Raw genomic sequence first — 25,293 nt, forward strand, 5'->3', positions numbered from 1 at the left:
CATACGTGGCATATATATATATACAGTGTATGTATATTATAGGTTTTGATAAGTGAAACAAATTATTGTAATAAATGAGGACACGACAAAAAGGTATTGTCCGAGTTGCGGTCGCAATAGACGAATTGCGGTCTTAATAATATTGAAGGTAAAATTAACGTCTTAATTGCGGTCAGTATCCGGTTATCGATTATCCGATGAACTCTTATCCAATTTTCGATAATATGGAATGTTGCCAAAATTTTGTAATTTATTATTTTCACATATTATTACACCAATTATTATGATACGAGACGCGAGCTTTATCGACAATGTTATCGTACGTCAACGTAAGTCAACGTTATATCATTTAGTCTATTGCAAGACGTTTTTGTATCAACACGTCAAAATGTCACAACTATCTGTAATGTATAGTGAAAAAGGGAAAATTTTGCTTGTATTAAATAATTTTAAATTTAGAGAGTACCGTCTGCTTAAGACAGGAGAAATGTCTTGGAGTTGCACTAATAAAAATTGCAATGCAAAACTCTACACTATCGGGGAAAAACACTTATTTTCAAGAACGCAAAATGACCATAAAAAGACAGACAGAAGATAAACAACTCGGTAAAAATGAAGGCTGATGAATTATCATTTTCGGAAAGGCCAAGGAAAATAATTCGTCAAGAGGTGGAGAAAGATGTCAATATTTTGAATACATTCACAGACAGAGACATGATTCGCATAGGTAAATAAATTAAATTAATAATATAGGTGAAATACCTAAAATTTTAAAATGTAATACAAAATTTCTCATAAATTATAATAGTTATTTTTAATTAATCTTTATTGTTCTTAATATTTAAATTTTAAATCATAATTATAATTTTTATAAAAATTAGAAAATTCAAAATTTCTGATTTCAAATTAACAACGTTTTTTTGTTTATTTTCGTTTTCATTTTTCTACCTATTTAAATTCCAAACTATTGATTTTTAGGGAAAAATATTAATCGTGCAAAATTACAACGATTACCAAAGTTACCAAAATGTATGGACGATGTACATGACTATTTGGATATGGACGAAGTGATATGTACGAAAAGAGAAAATTTAGTAATATTCAACGATAAATCATGCAATATAATAATATTTTCATGCGAAAGTAATTTGAAATTCATGTGCAGTGTTGAAACTATTTTAGTGGATGCCACTTTTAACTATTGTACAAAATTATTTCAGCAGATGTTTACAGTTATTGGTTTCAAAAATAACAAATATGTTCCTGTTGCACTAAGTTTATTAAAAGATAAAAAAGATTTATCGTACACAACTGTTATGTCTACGCTGAAAAGTAAATGTTTGGAAATTAATTTAATATTTAAACCACAACATATAGTTTCTGATTTTGAAAAAGGAATTCTTCAAGCTCCAAGAAAAGAATTCCCGGACACCACTTTGATTGGATGCAGATTTCATCTCAGTCAAGCCTGATGGAGAAAAATAATGGGATTAGGACTGACTTTAGAGTACAAGAATAAGAACTCGGAAATTGGAAAATGGTTACACTACTTTTTTGGATTGACTTTTCTCCCTCCAGATGAAGTGGGAAATGTGTTTTTAGTTTTGGAAACTAATAAAAAAAGCGAGAGCATAAATCAGAAATGTATTAAAAATAAAATACAACAGTATTTGAAAAAACAAATTGACTCGCTGACATTTGTGAAATGTGTATCATACAAATATGAACCGGTTTAATATTATAAATGTATTAATTTTATTCGTTGAATGTGTGTTTTGTATTTTAAAATGTGACTTTATTATAATTTAATAAACTAAATAAACTAACTATAAATTTGTATTTTGACGTAACGTATTTTGACCGTTTCATTTTTGTATTTAGCATAATAATATGCAACTATGTCAATATTAAAAACATAATAATTATTAATCATATTTTTTTACCACAACTAGGATTTTTACCTATTTTGATATTTAACCTGTTTTGATCCCGACCGCAACTCGGATTTTTTTTTTACCTGTTATAATCTCGACCGCAACTCGGTATCAACCGACAAAAATGACCCAAACAGATATTTTTGTTCAATAATAATTCGGTACAACGTCGAAACAATACATGTATAGTTTAGGCTTTTCGTTTCAAAACGAATTTTCATGCTAAATGATATTTTGCCCTCGGCCATTTAAAAACCATATTATACGACAAAAATTAAAATAAATTTATGTTTTGGTTGGATTAATTAAAATAAAGTCGTTAGTAGAGAAAAAATTGGTAAAATTATTAATCAAGTTAAAATATGTCTTCAAAATTTAAGAAATATGCACTAAAAACGAAAAAAACTCGAAATATGCATTTACCTATATTCAAAATGAAATTTCTAAACTAGCTTTGTGAAAGCATAAAAAAGATTTGTTTCGCACTGTGCTATTCTTGTGACTATGCAAAACAAATATGCAAATGCCACAAGTCCTCTGCCCTACGAGTAATAAAAATAAAAAAAAACAAATATTGAATGGTGGGTCATCATTGGCCAGCTGTGTCAATTTACGGAAAGGATTATTTTTAAATGACGTGTAGGACATTAGGACTATCTAATAGGATTAATAGGCATTTAAATGGAATAGCAACTGCAAAAGTTCCAAAGAGGCCAAAAGGACAGGTAAATTCACTCCAAACATTCACACCTGCACTTATTATGATATGTCGACATTACATCCTTCTTTATATTTATTGTCCCTAGCTACGTATGTAGAGTGTAGATGGCTTAAGTAAAAGTAGTAAAAATAATGGAAACACATAACCATAATATATCACGATTCATGTTTTATCATAGTCTAGAATTATTCTTGAGATGACGTCTCACCTACATGTGTTGTCTCCGTCTTACACGTACGGCATAGACAAAACGCGTCTACGCAGTCTGAGTGAAACTCGCTCAATTTTGGATCTAGAGTAAAAATACCTATTATGTGACAATATTTCTCAGGGCAAATCGTTGCGTTTTTTCCATTATACCCAATATTATAACGTTCATTATATCGTTTAGAAATAGCAAAAATGTCAACATTTTAAAAATAAATTAAGGTATACCTACCTTTAACTTTTCAATTTTTAAAATTTTTAAAAAAACTCTACGTCTTGCCCTCCAAAATATTGTCATAGTTTAGTTTTGTAATAGGTGCTTTTAAGTTTTATTCTAACACCATAATTGAGCGAGTTTTACTCAGACTCAAAACGCGTTTTGTCTATGTCGTACGTGTGTAAGACGGAGACAACACATGCGGGTGTGACGTCCTCTTAAACATACAAATTTTAAATGTACTAATTACAATTCCTTCGTGTGGAAGTTTTTCGACATCCAGAATATAAATTTGTTCACGTCTCGATTTAAGAAATTCTATTGACTTATTATTATAATTTCTTAACAATTATTATGTCACAAGGATCTTTTATAAAATCCCGAACAAAGCCACAATACGAGTATGTTGGCAGCTGAAGTAACTACATAGGTATAGACTACGCCCTATTGTCAAGTTTCACTAAATAAAAACGTTGTAGGTATTCAATTAACCAAGTGACTATGTAAATAATTATAATATTCAATGTACCTATACAGTATTTCATAAAGATTAAGCTTTTAATTTATTTGTAATTTGTATAATAATGTGGTATGAAATTTTATAGAAAATAATGATTAAAATTCATTGATATTTACATTTTTTTAAAACTATTTTAAAATCATACACAATCTATACATTGGCTGGACAATAACCATGAGTGCTAAACGAATAATAAAAGGACTTGTACATTTGTTGAATAAACCATCCAGTGACAGCACTTCGGCAGGTGTTTGTATTATTTATATTTTATATTTAGCACATTTCCTATGTTAACTGAGAAAATGTCTTAGTCACTGGCACTTGAGTCTTCTTATTGGGTTTCCAGGAAGTGAGTGACATGATAGATTTTATATAAATGGGTTGGAAACTTGGAGTGGTTGTGTGTGACTTTTTACACAACTTACTTAACATGAATATAAGGAATTTAATATATTATTAATATATATTATATAGTAAGAGTCTCGTGTATATTAAACATATTATTAATTCCGGTCATCGCATCGTAGTATATTGTGTGGCAAGGGCGGAAATTGCCTTCCCGCACAATCCACACATACCATTTTTTGTCACGCCTCTGCATTCATCGATCACGGCAAAGGTAATGCAGGAATCTATACAACAACAATATTTCATGAAAGAAACGATTTGGTTATATTTATTTTAAGCGTCACGCATGGAGGTTATAATATGATTATAAGATGTAACCAAAAGTTTATGTTTTGTAAGGACCGACGACCGTGGTATAGATTTTAGTGTCTATTTGTGCAGGGTATACGCGCGTGAAATGTGCGCGCAGAATTTTTGGGGATTCCCCAAAAGGACGCTTTCCAATAACGCTTCAACCGCTATCGAAAACCAAACTTTCGGTGCAGGCGTTACAAAAAAATATTTTCATAATTGTTCATGAATTGCCATTTATACAAATATATACATATATTTATGTTTTTTTTTTGTTTACAAATAAGCACTTGACTCTGCAGTTTAATTATATAGTAGGTATTCAATAAGCAAAGTTAATAGCAAAATATTTACAATAGTCATTATAACCATCTATTGCCTATTATCTATTGTTATGCAAACATATTACAAATAATTACTATTATATCTGTTAACTCATTTGGGAATGAGAATTACTTTAATTATGAACCGTCAAGCTAACTGTAAAAATGTACAATATGTTCATACAATAACCATTAGGTACGCAAATATTAAAGTAAATATAAGATTCAAAAATCTCTATTTTGGTTTTTATCAATTTATTATTACTCGTATAAATGTATAATAATTAGTAAGTAATTTTTAGATTCTGAGCGGAGCGAGGAATGTTATGGTTTTACAATGATGTTTATTTCTTTTTTATTCTGTAAACACTTTTTCTCCCTCTAAACTTGCTCAAAAGTATCAAATATAGAATCTTTTATTTTTTGTTGTATTTAGGAATTAGGATTTTGTTCCTTACGGTTTAAAGTTCGGAAAATTTTTGAGCTATTTATAGAGATTTTAATTTTGGGAGTTTTTTGTTGTTTTTTGGTTTAAAACATTCGTAAAAACTTGAAATTTGAGTTGTTTACTTATATTAGCCTTACCTAGACATGGTAAAATTTTCAAAACATTTGAGCAACTTATGAGCTTTTTCTTTTATTTTATATTTTTTTTCATTTTTATGATATTTCCTAATTATAAATTATAGTTATAATTATATAAATTACCTATTTATATAAATCGTTCTTAAGCTGTTCTTATAACGCTTTGTTTATCACCATAGAAACGAATAAAATTAAATAAAAAAGATTCCCTCGTCCGCTCAGAATCGTTTTTTTATCGAATGCAATCATTGCATTCAAATCGAATACAGTGAAATTACACTATCCTGTCCGAGGCCCGAAGGAGACGATGGACAAACATCCACCACTGAATTGCGCTGACCTACTTTTTTTTAGTGTGATACTATACCAGGCATCAGCTAACTTTTTATTTGCTTTGTTCTTATTAATATATAATATATATTACGTATATATTATTATTATTTATAACATCATAATTATTTATAGCAAATCTCCAATATCTAATTACTATTTATAACTTACTACAAATTATCTTACCCAATTTCACCAAAGAGTAAAATAATTAGATGACTTAACTTAATTAATTAAACATAAACCACTAACCAGAGGTATTATGAAAAGAAGGTTTTGGCAGTTCAAAGTTCAAACAATCCCCAAAGAGATTATATCTTAAAAAGAGATTTTTAGAAAAAAAAATTAATTTTATGAAAGTATAAAATTTGAATATCATTTATAATATTAAATTTTTTACTGAGTTTTAGGTAGACAAATTATTTTAAGCGGATCTAACATCGTAAATCTAATAATTTGAGTCTTACCTAAAACCGGTGCTGTCGTATGGATAATTCTAAATATAGGAGATCGGCAAGCAAATACATTTCTATGTAACTATTCATCATCTATAGCGACAAAGACACAATTTGCTATCATATATTTAGCAAACCGACATGTCATGGTATGACAATATTTAGAAAGTCTTTTCCGCTGTAAAAACTAAAATCGAAACAAATTCAAGTAAAAAAACAGGCGAATGCAAGTATACTATAGTCTATGTATAATAATATGGACTTCGGGGCAGTTGAGGCATACAAAATAATTAATTATTGAATAAGACACTCCGGAGTTAAGCCCGCCGTAGTCGTCGGACTATAGGCAAACAATCGTGCATGGGTGCAAAACCCACCGAAGAATAATCGAAGTAGGGCACGCGAAATGTAGTATGAAATGTGACAAGAGTTGTTGTCTTTAAGTACCTAGTCAATTTTATTATTGTCGATGTCAAGAAATAAACCGAGAACAATCGCTACGTTAATATTGTACAGGATTAAACGTGAAACGGCAATGATGTATCGGTCCGGATGATTCGTCGTCCGGAACCATTATCGTCATTAAATATTATTATTTGTATTAAGTTTATATATATATAGTTAGTATAAAACCACGGTCTGAATTCCCCCCACTTGAAATTACTCAAATATTAAAATCTACGGCCCGCAGAGCTTAACGGTCGAGATACGATATCATTATACCTACACTATTTTTTACTCGTCTTTTAGATTTGAATGTCCTGTTACATTTTACGCCGCTATAACTTATAAGATCATATACGACAACGTTATGGGCTGAAATGTCGATTCTACGGCGGTGCGTTCGATTTTCAGTGGCCGTGAAAACTATAATGGTTGACTTATAGGTATGGGAAATATGGAATCATCCCTCACAACCTGTTTTGGTCAAAATATTTGTTTTGAACTGAGTATACTGAAGTCCAGCCTCGTTGACTGAAAAAAAACCCAAATGTAGATTCAAAAGTCTACAATGTTGGTAGGATTAATTTAGTAGGATATATTTTTATCCTGGGCCTTTCTGTATTCAGCGAGGCTCAGTAATATTTTTGATATACTAAATAAATAAAAATATATGAAATATTATAACATTTAAAAATCGTATGGGCTAAAGCCTGCAATTTGGAAATATAATCGCACTTCGCAAATATAGTGGATTAAAGAGTATACAGACCTACAGTAATTTAGTAAGAAATGTGATTTAGTGTAGTGTGAATTTTATTAAGCGTGTACTGTGTATAATGTTTTTAATATATAATAGTTCGATTGAATTATGGTCAATGGTCACGAATAAAATAAAAAAAGACATAGTTATGATAAACCTAAAGACATAGTTGCATATCTTGATTCATGATTTAGTTTGATAAAAAAAAATACCAATTCAAAATTTTATTTTTAATATTTAATTTACAAGCAGTATACGATACTATGGCCACAGAATAGATTAAATTAAATCTATTCTGTGCTACATCATTACTATAATTGAACCCAAGATATAAGAATGGTTCCATAGCTTCCTCCCTAATTCTGATTAAGGTCGATAATCGATATACAGTAAATATAATAAATGAATAATAATTGGCTTTTAATTAAAAATTATTCAAATATGTTAACGATTACCATTGAAAGTGGATCATATAGACTGAGATTTCGACAATCTATATAGTTCAGGGGTTCCCAAACTTTTTGGTTTGCGGTGCTCTATTTGAAGCAAGGTTTTCTTAGGACACCCTTTCCCAAGTCATCTCATGACTAATCATAAAAAATAGAAAAATTAAATAAAAATCAGTAAAGATTGTGATGGGTAATATGACAATATTTATATCATTTAATTTATACATTTTTATTTACATAATCGTAATTATTTTCATCACCGCCATGGTTGGGTTTTCAAATTTATTTTTGGATCATATAAAATTCTACGGCAGAGCTGCGCCCCTGTAAAGACATAGTGGCGCTCACTTTGGGAACCGCTAATATAGTCAATAATTAACTCTTAGCTATTATTCTATTAAAGTGATAAAACGGTTTGGAAAACAAGTGTTATTTTATATTTTTTAAAATTAAGTATATTACTTCTGCAATAAATTCGATATTATTGTATGATTAAGCGTTGTACAACAATTTATTGTAAAACCGTTTAAGACTGCATATTTTGGTAATAAGGACAGAGCTCTTCCCAAGTTAAGTTTGGGTATTTTCAAAGTATAATATTATGGTGATTCGTGTGTGGTACGACATGTTTGTGCTGTATTATAATTTAACCTTTTAGGTACTGTATGCCGTACGGGTCCTAGCCTTTGAGTGCCTCGTTAGCACCGTAAAAATGCCGTTTTTTCGTCGCCAGGCGCGCACCGCACGAGGAGAGGACGGCGCGGCGGCGACTCTATCGCGTCCCATGGACGTCCGGTCCAGCCGCCCGACGTCCGTTTACGCGCGTGCGAAACCCAAGGCCGTCCGACGACAGAAATAATGCACACGACTACACAGCCCGACGCATATTGGACGCGAGAACGCGTGACAAGGACGCGATTTATTTCCAATTACTTACAATGCAACGACGTTTCCGTTCGAATAAGGAGAAGAAGAAATATCGACTATATATAGTTACGTACGTCGACTCTTTCGGCCGCCGCCGTTCACTTTGTGTGTCGACCAAATACCTGGGATAACGATGTCATACTATAATATGACACTCGAAAGAAAATTGATGATCGATATAATCGGAATCGGAGCGAGTCTGACTTATTTAGCTCATGTATTACGGATATGACATTACCGGCTTAACATAGTAACATATTGATATTACGTATCGCGTGACGTGTAATATATGGTATAGGAAGTTAAATCAGAGGCGTATTTAGGGGGAGGTCGGGGCCTCGGGGGGGTGAAATTACCCTGGGCTCCAAATTCTAAGTCCCGTAAAGTGGCACCGTGCCTGGGCTTCAAAGTATATCATACCAATGAAAAATTATTATTTTTACTATATAGGTGCGTTACAATTAGCGTAATAAGAAATTGGTAGCCACCCAATATTTTGAGGAGCTTAAGTTTTATAAACGAATTTATGATAAAACTCGTTTTGGGGCGTAAAGATTTGACAAGCTATTGGAGAGTTATTTATAGACTTATAGTATTGTAGGAGACTATGTCACTTATCGAGCACTTTATAAGTTATAAGTCTATGCTATTTTACTATGGTAATGTAAATGAATCGATACTTTATTGTGTACCTAGGGTGCCCTATTATGGTGTATAATATGTGCATTGTTTATACACCATATTGTGGTCACAAACGTTGAACTGTAGGCCAAGTAGGTAAAGGGGTCTACTTAGGTAGGTATCATAATATCCACTACGAAAAGAAAAATCGGAAACTTCCATTTTGGCACCCACCTCATCATCACTCGTGCAAAGTATATTATAATTTATATGTTAATATTGTAAAACCGAGCCAAGTACAGTAAAGTACTCAATAGTTAGTACCTATATATGCTAGCCAACGACACAAAAGGAACAAATTGGATTAAGACACTTAAATTACGTGTGATAATAAACAAACGTCGATTTATATTCTAATCGGTCGATTAAAAATACAATAAATATTAATGAATATCACGATTAATATTAGTATTTGAATATTTATTTGATAATATCTCATAATTAATATTCTTAATCGAGACTCGCGTTGTTATAATAATATCGTAGTGTATAATAAAATAAATAATATTATGACAAATTAATTCGGTTCCACGAAATGTAATAATAAATAACACTCGTACAGTGTGCGTCACGCAAAATGTAAGAAATAACGTTCGAATATATGTAACGCATATATGCGTGATTTACTCGATATTCCGTATAACGCGTCCAAATATGAAAAAAGTCTCAGTAGGGGTTCAGTCACCTAATTTTTTTAAAAAGTTTAGCCCTGTAAGAGAAAGACAATAATACTGTATTAAGTATGGTATATCGCTCGTATATTGTTAGTGGGGGCTTGTTTGATTTTGGAAGGATTAGTCCACCAAAGCCCCCTTTATTTGTGTCATAAAACGTAACATCCAATTATTTAAATTGAACGTACGTGTGTATACACGCGGGACGTATGACGCATGATTTGTGATATTAATTTGACTTTAGTCTGCAGACTATGAAGATAATTATTAGAGTCTTAATGTCGACGATCAAGACGATGTAGCACGTAGTTGTTACCTAAATATACTCAAACTGCGCTTAAAATAGACGGTAATATAGACAATTTACATGAATTACGCTCGAAATAATTTTCAATTAAAAATTAGGAGTTGTAAGTTTTAATAAAAGTAAAAAGGTAGAATATAGTTGCCCTGAAACAGTGGAACAATTTAACAAAACCAACATTACTTTAAAAATTAAGAATGTTTATATTTATTATCATTCACTGCAGTGCCAGTTAGTTTTTATTAACATATCACTTTTTCAGAGCGAAAATAAATTGATTACCTTTTAAAAAGTCTAACAATTTATAAATCAATAGATATTTAAAGTGTATACACTATACACACTATACAGAAATTTATTATATTTTATACGTTATAGTACGGAGCGAATACGTTGACAGATTGTATTTTCAAAACATTTTAATTATTCAACTTTTTAATTTAATTATAATCATAGTATTCACTTAGGTATTTGTTTTCGTGGATCGTAGTGTTCGTATTTGACTACAACTTCTTATTAAAATGGTAGTTTCTGTTTGGATGTATCCATAAAACCTTGTTCAATATGTTATATTATAAAATTATTTTTCTGAATTTATGTAATCCGATCAAAAATTGAACGATATTAGTTTACATATTTAAATATGGCCTTTTACGACATTCTTTCTTTTTTTTTGGGGGGGGGGGGGGGGGGTAGGCTCAACCCCAGCAGTGTGCTCCTTATTAATAATATTAATAATTGTTAGCTTATATTAATGCGTCTACAAACGCCGTGTCGTCGAGTCGTGGAAAGAGCGCTTTTGACCGGTCGCGGACAAAACGAACGAAATACAAACACCGTCCACCGAATCCGGATATAAATAAACGCGGACTCAAGGAGGACTCGAGGGTTCTTTTTTCGCACGAACACCGCGCCGCCGTCGTAGAATCACATTTTATTTATTATTTTTAGTCAACACTCGACGCGAACCGCGGCATTATAAACGTCGAATTATTCACGTTTGTTTGTCGAACACGTCATTATTATTACGTTATAATAATATATATATGTACCTATAGTAGGTATTATCATGTTTGCGCGAATAATGCGAATAATCATCGCGGACGCACCACTCGACGGCGGCGGCGGCGGCGGCGGTTTCACGACTTTTTCCGTGACTCAGCACAGGCTGACGTACGCGTATAGTTTATATACTATTATACTATAACGGTGTTCAAAAATAAACCGATACGTCCGTCGTTTTTACACACAATTCCATCTCAGTACAACATTATATTGTATTATGTCATATAATATTAGGTATATGCGTGCAGTGACTGACGACTGAAAACAGTGAAAACCATCAGAGCATATCGTTATTAATATTGTTATAACTTATAATAAACACCTACAACGCGTATCGTATAATATGCGCATATTATTATTATATAATAATAATATTATGTAGCAGATCCGATGCTCGAGGTGCACGTGGACTTGGGTTATAATAATTTTATGTACCCAGTGAAATGCCACCGTCTGTCTTATCTCCGGCCTCGCAAACAATAATTATTCGCGGTCACCGGAAAAGTATTTTTACTGCGTTTTGACATACATTATAATATATTATATTTGATAATATGGGACACTATACTATTTTTTGGCGGCGAACTGTTCTCGTTCACTCGTTGCCCTCCTGACCAGCGGCGTATTTAGGAATTGCTAAAGGGAGGGGATGAGGCGGCACTGAATGACATATGTAATAGTGGGGGGGCTTTTCCCCCCACACCCCCTTTGAGGTTTCCTATACTTACTCACTACATACTGTACAATTTACACAACATTTAATACCAATAATTATTAATCATTAATTTTAGTGAATAACAATAACATATTGATTATTTTTCATTAGATTTGAAATAAATTTCAATCTTTAATTTACACTCAAAAAATATTCTTAGAGAATTAACTCTTTAACAATTACCAGATACAATTATCTAAGACAAATTATAACATAATATACCTACAATATACATATTCATAAAACATTAATATACTATGGTGGCATGGTATTATATTATATTCTATAATGCATTCATTTATATTAGTTCTTAATTCTTAATATCTGCGGTTGTGGGGTTGTCACTGATTTGTTTTCAAGTGTTTTTTCCACTGGTACCTAATTGATTGTTCAAATTTCAAAAATATATAATATAATAATAGATACGTTTTAATAACGAGATAATTTATAATTATAATTAATTAATTATTATTGAATTTCTTTTACTTACATCTTCGATTTCCACATAAATATTCGATTTCTTTACTTGTGGCTTAAAAAAGTAGTCCAGCGTAGTTCTCTTAATTTTAAATTTTAACACCGAAGGGCGAAGACCGAAATGGTGAAATTACAACACAATTTTACACACAACAAAATTTAGTGTAAATGATTATAAAATAAACACAACATTTGACAAAATGATTATGGTTAAGATAGTACTATAGTAGGTAGATTTTAATGTTCTACGTTTAAATGTAAATAATATGTTACATTAATATGTTATACAAATAAAATTACTATCAGCACATTCAAATAATTTTTCGTCTAAAAATACCAATGTCGTTTTTCCACACAAATAATATAAGAATGCCGATTTCCGATACTCAATAAAGTGATTATTTTTTTTTTATAGTGATTACATGTAATATACTATTATAAGACAATACCATAATTTAATATATTGATTTTGGTATTTTAGTTTTAATATATCTTGTTTTAATTTTACAAATTTACAACTGTACAGTACTAGTGTACTACAGCCGTGTCTAGCTGGTACGTCGAGTGCAACCCGCATATTATACAGAAAACGCCTCATTTATGACATTGCGGAGTTTCAGTGTCGTAAATCGTAATAATAACAGTCTATTAATAACCTTATAATTGATTTTTTTCTTGCTGTATGTACAAAAATTAAAAATTAAAAATACATAGTAAATACTAAAACGGTTGACGATTCAGTGTCTATATATGTATACTTGAATCCTTTAATAATAGGAAAAAAAAATACCAAGGGGGGGATTGATCCCCCAAATCCCCCCCGTAAATACGCCACTGCTCCTGACCAAAATATTGCGGGTGCGACACTCTGTTCAATATTATTATTTTTGATACTATTTTTTTTTATTTATATAATATTATATATGACATTATGACGTATAATATGTATCTTAATTTTAAACGTGTCCAATATACACAATAAGGGCTACAACAAAGCGTTTGACATACATTGATCGTTTGATCATTAACTGGACAGACTCAGTACATGTACGGAATGATTCACCAATCAGGGTCTCCTACATTTTTTCTTAAACAATCAAATGTTGACTTTTAGACATTTTTATTATATTTAAGTACCATATTTTCAATTATTTAGATTTTTAATACCATTTAAGGAGGGTCCTGTGGTGACACAAACTTATTTTTTTCTAATGTAAGCCGACATTTTTTCTGTAAACTATCAAGCAGATTATATCTTTTTTAATGAAAATGTACCAGGTACCTATTGAAATTAATATTCAAATGAGTAGATTCTAAGTTATTAAAATGTAGGTACATACTATGTACAAAGGATAATAATCCTTAAAAAAGATTTTACAAACATATAAAATAGATTATAGATGTAAATACTATTTATTGTACTCGGACAATTTGAACAAATTATAATATCGTTAGATCAATATTGATTACTAAAATTTTCAAATCATAGCCGCCTTATCTTTCAAATCCATTATCGCGTGAACTTATTATTCTTGGTACCCAGTACCTACTCAAAGTTAAATAACTCAATAACTACTGGTTCAAATTTCGAATTAAATACACAATAATTTTCAAAAATGTCATCCAATTACCTAATAATTTAAATAAAAAGAGGGTGCGAGGTGATTTTTATTAGAAAAAAATAATTATTAGTAAAGCCACAGGAAAATTCTTAAATGTTATAAGTCAATTTAAGTATTTGCATTTATGGCTGTGACTCTATAAGTATATTTCAAATTTCCAAAAATCAAAATTTAAATTAATTCATTATTAAAGGAAGACATGAGCTGAGCATGCTCGGTGAATTGTCCACATATGATATTTTTTTTTTTTTTTTTATAATTTTTATTTACAATCTGTTACAATAAAATGAACAATAAGTAAAATAGATAATAGAATAAGTGGCTTGAGGAAAGGACGGATTTAAGAAGCCTTCCAGTGAAGACACTTTGTCAGCTGTTTATGTACATTTCAATAAGTTAACAATAAAGTTATGAATAGAAATAAAGATTAGGTAGTTAACTAAATAACTAAATTAATAGGTCCCGACACCACCGCCTTTTTAGTCTTTTCCTAGGGTTGTCGGGTATGTTTGCCGACGCAAGTCCTTTGATTAGGGGATTATCATGATTTTTAACAGATAAGTTAAATCGTCTATAAAAAGTTCTAGCTACATCACAGACGGGTGAGATGGCGAGATCGTCACATATGATATAAATTGATAATATTATGCCTACTATGTACTTCGTGCGTGTTTAAAGCGCACGATTATTAATTTTTTTACTTATTTTATTATTATTATAAAGGGTATGACGCGGCTGTAGGTACCGTTGACTTATTGATATTATTTTTACACAGATACTTTTACAATAAATGAAAATTATTTACAGTATAACACACAGGCATAAGGACATGAGGCATGGGGCACCCAGAACATTTCGAAATGTTTCGATCATTGACTATTTAGTTATGGTTTTGATATTTTGAACATTATAACAGACATACATAAATGATTTAAGCTAAATGCATAGAACACCGGCTTACCGAAATAACAGAACTATAAGGAAAGTCGTTACTATATTATATTAGACGAATCATAATTTTATTGTATAATATATTAATATTATGATTGTCTTGCAATATCAAACAATTTCAGATGGACGTCACTCAATGAAGAAGTATTTTGAGCTTGTGTCGCACGAATACACGATTTACGAGACAAAAACTGGGATTCCGTCCAAAATTATATTATCGGTCAGTCGAAAGATCGAGCGTTTTACAGCGACCGCAAAGAGAAAACGCCGGAAAAGAAACGTATTGTATATAGGTATTGTATATATTGTAAAAAATAATATAATACATCACGGGTACCAGTGCCTATTGTAATTTATTGTTCGCAACAGTAAGCAAAAAAAAGTAACCTGAATTGTCTTTCGTTTAAATTCATCTGTAGAAAAACGGTAAGTACCTATAATATTATGTACATAAGCATAATCTGTTTTTTTCGGGATTATTATTTAATATTAACGTTACAATGTTTATTGTTTAAAAACACCGTATCGTTAATTAACTTAATGATTATTTAATTATTTAGGTTAATAAATATAATATATATATATATATGATATACCATATTTGATATTTCCGTAATAATTATCCATAGAAAATAATCGCGTTTATAATTTATAAAAGTGCAGTCTATGACCTTCGACTTAATGACATAACTGATAGTATAGCATAATAAATGTATTTCCCGTTGGCCGTTAGTTACATTACCTACGAATTGTATGTATAAGGTAATATTATATCGCAAATCGCAATACAAAATTAAAATATAAGAGCGTTGTTTCGATTATTTTGTTGAATTATTATTCATGTTTTAAGCTTAAATTTCTTATCAAGCTTGATTTATTTTTTCACCAATAGTATTTAATTAAATAAGATGATGAGCATAATTATAGGCGAAGCATTTATAAGAATGTATGATATTATGATAATTTTGTCAATTGTAAATATATACCTACCTATAATATTGACATATTGTTTGACAACTCCAAATCTTAATTTTTTTGAATAAATCAATTAAATATTTACAGTTATTAACCACATCCGCGTGTAAACAGGATATCGCTGAATACGTTCATGCCTATAATATATAATATAATATAATAATATAATATATAATATACCTACATATCAATATTATAAACGTAGGTATATAATAAAAAATAATACTATAAAAATATAATTTGATTACTGTTTAATTTTGTATAGTAGGTATATATGTGGATATGTAGGTAATATTAATATACTATACCTAAAAATTGATGACTGTACAGGTCTGTGAGAATGGTACAATCTTATGTAACAGAATTTTACACTACTATAATAAACATCTATCCAACTTTGATTTTTTCTTTGATGATAGTTGTAAGTTAAAAAAATTGTTGATTGTTCATTATACTATTCATTACTATATACTGCTATCCCAATAACCTATGTTGTATATACCTATCATCTGTACTCTTTGACCTAGCGGGGCTTACTAAAAAATAAAATAAATAACATATAAGTATATTATATATACTATATATTATAGTTATTGATACAATTTAGTATATTAACAATGGTTGGGCCGTATAAACAGAGATTTAATTGTTACCTGCCAAAGAAAAATTTTTAAAATTGTAAATATGATTCAAAGTAAATAAATCGAACTTTAAAAAATGTTGATAAAATTGAAGATCCTATAATGACGTTTTTTTTTTATTGCTGTTTATCGCATATTTCAAGGTTTAGTAACAAATATTTACTATACATAAACATATATTATATATATTTTCAGTCTTTCCGATTAATCATCGATCGCTCTTTGTTTAATCTCAAACAATTTCTTTGTAAATTCGAAGCGATTATTATAGGAGATGAACGATTTAACGATGATGATACAACGTACAACGAGCAGTGAGCACCGTATATGAGAAAATTTAAAAATATTTATTTCAAGTATCTTTATTGTGTGTCTCACATTTATAATAATATTGATACAGAATAAAAACTAAATATTTTCTAGTTTAACGTAGGTATATTATAATATAGGTACACAGCCCCGGATCCCCATAGACCTTATACTATAAGGTATATGTGACTATGCGGATCCCACACAGGTTATCGGACATTGGTTAAAGTAAATAGTTGTAAACTTGTAATAAGTAATAGTGTAATACACACAGACGATACAATTATACTTACATGAAGATGGTTTGGACGCTCATCGTATTACCCATAAATTAGTTTTACAACACAATAATTCTATTAATCATCTTGGAAATTAGCAAATAAAGCACGTACGTTTAAGCAATTTATAAATGTAGGTAGGTACCTATATATACGAAAAAAGCGAGAAAAAAATATTGGTATTCGCGCATTCCTTGTAATCTATTGCGGCAAGTCTACCATATTCTGGTGATCTCTTTTTATTCATACATTTAAATGTATTTAATAACTTTGGTTTGTTACTTAAAATATAGACCGTAATCACAATATAATAATATGATTCCACAACTACAGAATTCTTAAGTTAATATTTATTTTTTGATTCTTAAAATGCATTTACCTGTGGGTGCCGCGTAGACCTCTTCTGATTTTTTTAAGCTTCCAGAAGTAAATGCATTTTAAGAAAAATAAAAAAAATTTAACTTTAAAATTGTGCAGTTATAAGTTATAACCATGGTTACAAACATAAATAACAATTTTAGTGTTGATAACTTATATAACCATGGTTACAAACGTTATAACTATGGTTAATGGGTATGATTTATAACCATGGTTACAAACGTTGATAACTATGCATAACTAAATAATGTAGGTAGTAAGTACTACAAATATTTTTCATCGCCTAAAGAGTTAATATTATTAATTCTAATATGCATATTTGATCATTTTTCACTAATAGTCATAAATGCTTATCTGGCTAGTTTTAAATTATTATGAGTGTATTGTGTTTATGTAAAAATTTTACAAAATATGTCAAACACTTTTACTATAAACAAAAGTTATAAACATTTATTCGTCAATAAAACCATAGTCTAATAATAATAATCATATTTTTGTTTTTTAAATAATTTAAAAAAATTATTAATACCTACTATAAAATAGTATCCTCGATACATTTGGATGAAAAATCTATAGATATAGTATGTCAATGAACAAATGCTTAACAATCTATCATTATTCATAAGTATATAGTTACTAATTACTATGTTAATTTAAATAAATGTGTAGGTACATTAACAAAATACTTATTTAAAAACATATTATATTTATAGATTAACACAGTCGAGACAAAACGTATTTCCTATCAGGTCTATAGGTACAACTAGGGTTAAAATTCTGGGGGGGGGGGGCTTCAGCCCACCTAACAAAACTATTAATTGAAATAATTCATATAGACGACTATATCTAAATTAATAAGGAATATTTTTTGGGGGGCTAAATCTTAGTCAGGATGGCTAAGCCTCCCCCTAGTTGCGCCACTGATAAGGTCTAGGGTTACTATAAAAATAAAATATAAATAACAATTTTAATGCATTTTAATGGAATTTATTTAGGGCAATAGGGCATTTAGTGCGTTTTTTAGGGTACAAAGTCGCTAGATATTTATCAATTAATATTGTCTGTATACAGATATAACTTATAACAAAATGCAATTAATATTAAATAACAACCAATATCACTATTTTGCGAAAAGGATCACGCTATATCCAAATGAGTGCTCCCCTGTAAACCCATTTCAAGTTTTCGTATAATTGTTTGTACGCTTTTTTTTATGGATGGGTATTTTTCTTTTAAATTCTCGTTTGTCTAATCACGGCTTTCTTTATACAGTTATACATAGATGGGCTCAACATGATATATAATTTTTAATTATCATGTGTTACAAAATTATTATATCTTAATAGGTACACAATTTAAGCAAAATAAGTATATCTATTTTAAAAACAAAAACATCGCAGTAAATTTAAAAGTAACAGCTGTCGAGTGTGTCGACCTAACTATATAATCATCATAACATATAGGTTATAATAATAAATAATAAAACGTTGGACGGGTCGAATAGCATTTACTCGGAAAGTCAGAATGCGTTTTCTTTATTCTTATTTTACATAGTTACATCTTACATCATGTCAATATTTACGCCCATCTCGGTGTTGTGTATAATCTGAAATGTGCGTTTTTGCACAACTATACGTCTATACCTATACTTTAATCTGCATTCTGCAGCCTGCAGGTGCATATAAAATTATAAATATTTAATACCTAAAAAGAAACACTGCGGTCTGCGATATGCATTTTCAAGTCTAAAGTATACGAATCATACGTTCCTTTGTATTCGGATGACTCTGCTGTAATCGAAATATTAAGCGTTACATTTATAACAATAATCAATAAACAATTACGGTTGGTAAATTAAACGGTAGTATTTAGTACTTGAACGTAACATATCGATACAAGGATGCGATTTCGCGGGTGACTTACAGCTTTTGACAATGAGTAATATCGTTTAAAATAAACAACGACGCAAGAGACATTTTGACCGCACGCACCGCCACACAGCGGTTGTATATTTATCATTTCGATACGGTAGAAAAGGCTATATGACAGCCGCTCTTTGAATTAATCACGTTATTTTAAGACGTTCACAACTGAATACCTATACCCGTATACTTATTATGCTGCTGTTACAGTGAAGTGATTAGTACCACAGACTGTCCACTGCAAAAGTGTGTATTTAAATATTAAATTGGACCCAGTATATTATATAGAGTACCGAAAACAAAAAACTTGTTTACTTGTAGGTATATAATATTTAATATTGTCATTTATTTTTATATTAGTGTTATAGTATTTTAATAGTTTCTGAATTGGAAAAGTTTCTCAAGAAGAGGTGAATGGCGATCACACAAAGATTTTGAGATTTACGGACTTACGGTGGAAATTTTACTTATAGAAGGTTGCCGTTTCCCCATCATTAACATCTTAGACATCTTACATAGGTAGGTATTATAATATAGTAAAAGTAGAAATTAATATTTTTTTCCATATAAATAATTACCACTAGTTAGGTATCATATTAAAATATAAATGTTATTATGATTGAATATAATAATTTTGATATTTGTCACTATATTTTTTACCCGCAGTGGTTTATATGAAGTTGGTGGACTCAAAAACCAATGGACTGTTTTCAAGAGTGATATCAATATATTTTATTTATTTTATTTGTGGATTTACTATTTTTGTTCATGATCGTGTTCGGCGACAATGACGATAATAATATTATTCTTTATTATTATTATTATTTTACGGTTTTCAGTGGCCGTACGCCGAGTGTAGTCGTAGATAACAGGATCGTGATGTTTCATAAAACAATCCTGGTAGCCATGATAAGTGATAACGGAGGTAGTCTTGGGTGGTAGTCGCGATAATAGCCGTATAACAGGAAAGTACCTACCCGATTTTCTTAAATTGTTGTAAACATTTAAACCAAAAACGAATAACCGTAGATATTTGAATTTCTCATTAAATGTTTATTTAATTATTTTCTAACATAAGAAAATGTTCAAAATATTTCGACTCGTTTCAAGCTATTTATTGACATTTTCAATTGGTTGGGTCAAAAAGCATGAAAATGTAATAGGTAGAAGGTTCCTCATGAATTATTTCAATAGCAGTTGAAAATTATTAGAGATATATAGGCAAGATTATTTTTATGAGCATTTAAAGTTAAAATTGTATAATATGTTAAATTTGTATAGCTATAATGATTGAAAATGTATGACAAGGTTTCTCATAAGTAGTTTATAGGTTATACTGTAACCAAAATATTTAAAAAGTATATAAATACAAGTTTATTAAAATATATATTTTACTTATAAGTTATGACAAATTTTGATATTTTAAATTTTAAATGAAGAATAACGATTTTAGTTATTTTGTCAAAATTAAAAAAGAATTATTCGTGAGCACTTGAAACTTTAAATTATAGAATATTATCATATTTTATACACAATAACCTTTTCAAATGAAATTTTATCGAAAAAAATTAATTTTACCTACTGTATTATTATTTTTTTATAGTATTACAGTTTTTATTTATAAGCATTTAAAGTTCAAATATTGACAAAATACGAAAAAATCATGAAAATTAGCATATTATTTTGAGTTGAGAATTCATAAAAATTTTTCTTTTTCAATCAAAGATTTGAAAATGTAGTACAAGATTATCCATAAGTTAATCTACCTTTATCACAAAAAAAATATCTACAAGAAAGACAAATTAAATTTTTATGAGCGTTTGAAATTCATATTTTTACAACATTTCATATTCACTCGATTTCTCATCTAACGATTTTCTTATTTTGTCGTAATTAAAAAACGTAAGACTGTAGAGTTAGGACTTGACTAACGTAAGACTTGAAATTTTAAATTTTAAATGAAGAATAATGATTCTTAGATACATTTCACTGAATGTTTATATTAGCATTTTCTATACACGATAAATTTTGAAAATAATTTGACTGTTTTTGAGCTGTTCACAGACATTGTCAGTTCTCAATTTTTTTATTTTTTTTTTCTATAAATATCAGTACAATTTTATTTGTTGGGTAGAAAAGCGTGAAAATCTTATGCAAAGCTCCTGATATATTGTTACAATAGCAATTGAAAAATATTGAAAATACATAGGCACAATTTTTTTTATAAGCTTATAAAGTTCAAATTTTGACAACATTTATTAAATTTAAAATGTAATAATTATTTTGTAGTTGAAAATTTATAAAATGTTCAACTTTTGTAGCTAAGGATTGAAAATTTAAAACAAGGTTCCACGTAAATAAGTAAATATATAAATTACTTTATTCACAATAATATCATCAAATATACTTAGTAATATCATAGGCAGCTGACTGACCGTTTTCGCTCAGAATCGTTTTTCTTATACAATGATATTGTATCATTGAATTTAAATTTAACACCAACCATTACAGTGACCCACTTGTCACCTACTGTACAGCAGAGCGACATCAACTTACCCACATTTTTGATTATGTGATTACTGATATGAAATTATTTAATTATAAGCTCATGTTTTTGGGTATAAATAGTGTCAAGTGTCAACCGATTATAAAATTAAATAATCACTGTGGTTATATTATATTCTCGATTTAGATAAACGTGGACGTAGTCTATTAAATTTTGATAAGGTAGTGGGCCAGATAATTATTTATCTAAAATACTCAGTCTCTCAGTTGTATGTGAATAATGTAATTCTGATTGTTGGTTAAAAATTGACAGTTCTTAATTTGGAAGAGTACACTTTTAAATTTATTTAGGTTACATTGGAGTTATTGAATAACACTAGAGGAATATATTCTAAGATGCCTAAAAATAAGTGATTATTTCGATTTTTTTTTATAAATTATAACAACTTCTGAAAATAAAGATTTGAAATCGGAGACCATGGAACCAAGTTACCATTTATCAAATTGCCTTTTTTCTATTGCTTTAGTCTTTAATAAATGTTTATTTTATAATTTTAAAAATTTTTAGTAGATACCTACTATCTATTTTTTTGGGAACAATAATAGGAATCTAAAGCGACACTTGAGAACCAATTAAACGACCATACCCGATGACCACTCGACATCTTACCTCAAATCATAATATGTATTATTGCACCATTGAGTGTTTACATGATAGGATATAAATGAAATATTTGAGTATTTATTATTATTATTATCTTAATTTATATTGTCCAGCACAGTAAATAACAAAATTATTATTAATTTATAATAGAATTATTAACCAAACAATAGTTATAAACCTACTTCCCTTTTTATATACTAGTTATCTAAACTCTAAACGATCGCACTTTGCAATAATTTATAAAAAGGTGGGTAAGTGGATGTCGCTCTGCTGTACAGTAGGTTACAAGTGGGTCACTGTAATGGATGGTGTTAAATTTGAATTCAATGATATAATATCATTGTATAAGAAAAACGATTCTGAGCGAAAACGGTCAGTCAGCCTATGATATTACCAAGTATATTTGATGATATTATTGTGAAAAGTAATTTATATATAACCTATTTACGTGGAGCCTTTTTTAAATTTTCAATCCTTAGCCATAAAAGTTAAACATTTTATACATTTTTAACTACAAAATAATTAATAAATTATAAATTTGATAAATGTTGTCAAAATTTGAACTATAAATGCTTATAAAAAAAAATTGTGCCTATCTATTTTTAATATTTTCAACTGCTATTAGAACGATGTATCAGGAGCCTTAAATTTAATTTAAGTTTCTTGTAGACATTTTTTTTTTTGATAAAGGTAGACAAACTTATGAGTAATCCTATATTACATTTTCGAATCTTAGATTTAAAAACAAAAATTTTTATGAATTCTCAACTCAAAATAATTTGCTAATTTTCGTGATTTTTCCGTATTTTGAACTTGCTTATAAATAAAAACTGTGACTAAGGATTTTTAATATTTTACAAATGTCATTGTAACAATATAGTAGGAGCCTTGTATTCAATTTTCAAGCTTTTCTACCCAACAAATAAAATTTTATTGATATTTATAGGAAAAAAAACTAAACAAATTGAGAACTGACAATGTCTATTTCAGATATTTTCAGATCTAAATGCTATTTAAGCTCAAAATATTTGGAAAATGTTATGGTGTATAGAAAATGCTAATATAAACATTCAGTTAAAATTTCATGTACCTACGGTCTTCGTTTTCGAGTCACACCAAAAACCAAAATCGATTTCCTCGAAAACAAATTTTGCGTAAAAATTCCCGTTTTTCCTTAATTTTTCTTTTGTTTTTCATGTCGCTTTTGAAAACTACTGTGAAATTTTTACTTTTGACCCCCCAAAACTACCAACTAGATTCACTTTCCTATCAGAAAAGTTACTGTTGAAGAAAATCCAAGCACTTTTACTGTCCTAAAAGGTGATGACAGACACAAAAATAAAAAAAAAACACACATCGCTCAGAATCTAAAATGTAGGTATTTATAAGGTAATACTTACCGACTGCCGTTGTAGTCCGCAGCTACACGCAAACAAAACACTGAAATAATAATATTGTCGTACACTTTGGCAATTGAAATTTCAAGCGGTGAACGTAGATCCTAGGAATTAAGAAACAAATACCACTGAATTCAGCTGTACGTACATGGTACATTACTTAACAGCTGGAACTATAACTTTTCAAACACTGTCTGTGGCACAACATTGGTATCATTGTGACAACGTCGAGAATGCTATAATTATAGCCCTCCTCATTGAAAAATATTTTTTATTTTGTAGTCTCTAATTTCTATTGTTTTATATTAAGGTACAGATCATGAGCCCTACGACAGTTTAGTTAACTTGAGAAAAGATTACCGTAAATACAATTTTAATTTTGTTGTAGATACGAGGACTTTCTTACTTAATAAACATAAATATAAATGTATTATGTCCATAAATTCCTTTTTAGTTGTATTGTTATTTGTACTTTAAAAATAGAATACGCAGAATTTTGGAAAATAATTTGTCTTATGACGTTTATACTGATTTTCTTTAAACATTTTTAAATTCTTTATTCACATTATTTTAAAGTCGCACATTTAATAAAAAGGATATGCTTGAATTTCGCTCTTGGAACATAATATTAGGTGTTCAAACTTTTTTTTCTCATCTTCAGCGTCAAAGACGCGGTTGCAGTACCACAACTCGTAGTAAAATTCCCTGGCTGCGACACCAATAAATGAATAATAGTTTGCACAAGGATACGATGTGCGTCACGAAAAAGTAGGAATAAGCGAAATAGGACGTGTTAAATCTGTGATCGGGGACTACAACAATAATAAAAAATGGACGAGACTATAATAGCAAGTACGAGTAAGTGACGAGGAGAGCGTAAAGAGGGAGAGAAGGACGCAACGCGCAGCAAACGGAAAAAAAATCAATACGATATTACACGGCGGTCCATCCAAGGCGACAACCGCCGCCGCAGTCGCTTTCACCGGGTTTTTTTTTATTATTATTATTGTTTTACATTTTTCTTTTTGTCATAACACTCATCGTCGGTGCCACGGTCGTCTCCCAAAATAATAAAAATATTGTTTCGATGAAAACAAAAACAATCGGCGCACCGGCAGAGAGCGAAAATTTACTACAACTCGGCCCGCCACCGCGTACAGTTTC

The 25,293-nt window shown here is 29.7% G+C and overlaps 1 protein-coding gene across 2 annotated transcripts; it reads left to right on the forward strand.

Annotated features, from left to right (window-relative positions):
- Positions 1-402: 402 nt before the first annotated feature.
- LOC132939867 (uncharacterized) lies at positions 403-1,763 on the forward strand. 2 transcript variants are annotated; one of them, XM_061007272.1, is made up of 3 exons: positions 403-727; positions 979-1,332; positions 1,396-1,763. In XM_061007272.1, the coding sequence occupies exons 1-3, from the start codon at positions 613-615 to the stop codon at positions 1,470-1,472; spliced, it is 546 nt and encodes a 181-aa protein (XP_060863255.1). In that variant the 5' UTR covers positions 403-612; the 3' UTR covers positions 1,473-1,763. The 2 variants fall into 2 exon arrangements, with proteins under 2 accessions (XP_060863255.1, XP_060863254.1); XM_061007271.1 differs by having other exon boundaries at positions 979-1,763.
- The last annotated feature ends 23,530 nt before the right edge of the window (positions 1,764-25,293 follow it).

The sequence above is a fragment of the Metopolophium dirhodum genome, chromosome 2 (assembly GCF_019925205.1).
Source record: "Metopolophium dirhodum isolate CAU chromosome 2, ASM1992520v1, whole genome shotgun sequence".
In the NCBI taxonomy this organism is placed as follows: domain Eukaryota; kingdom Metazoa; phylum Arthropoda; class Insecta; order Hemiptera; family Aphididae; genus Metopolophium; species Metopolophium dirhodum.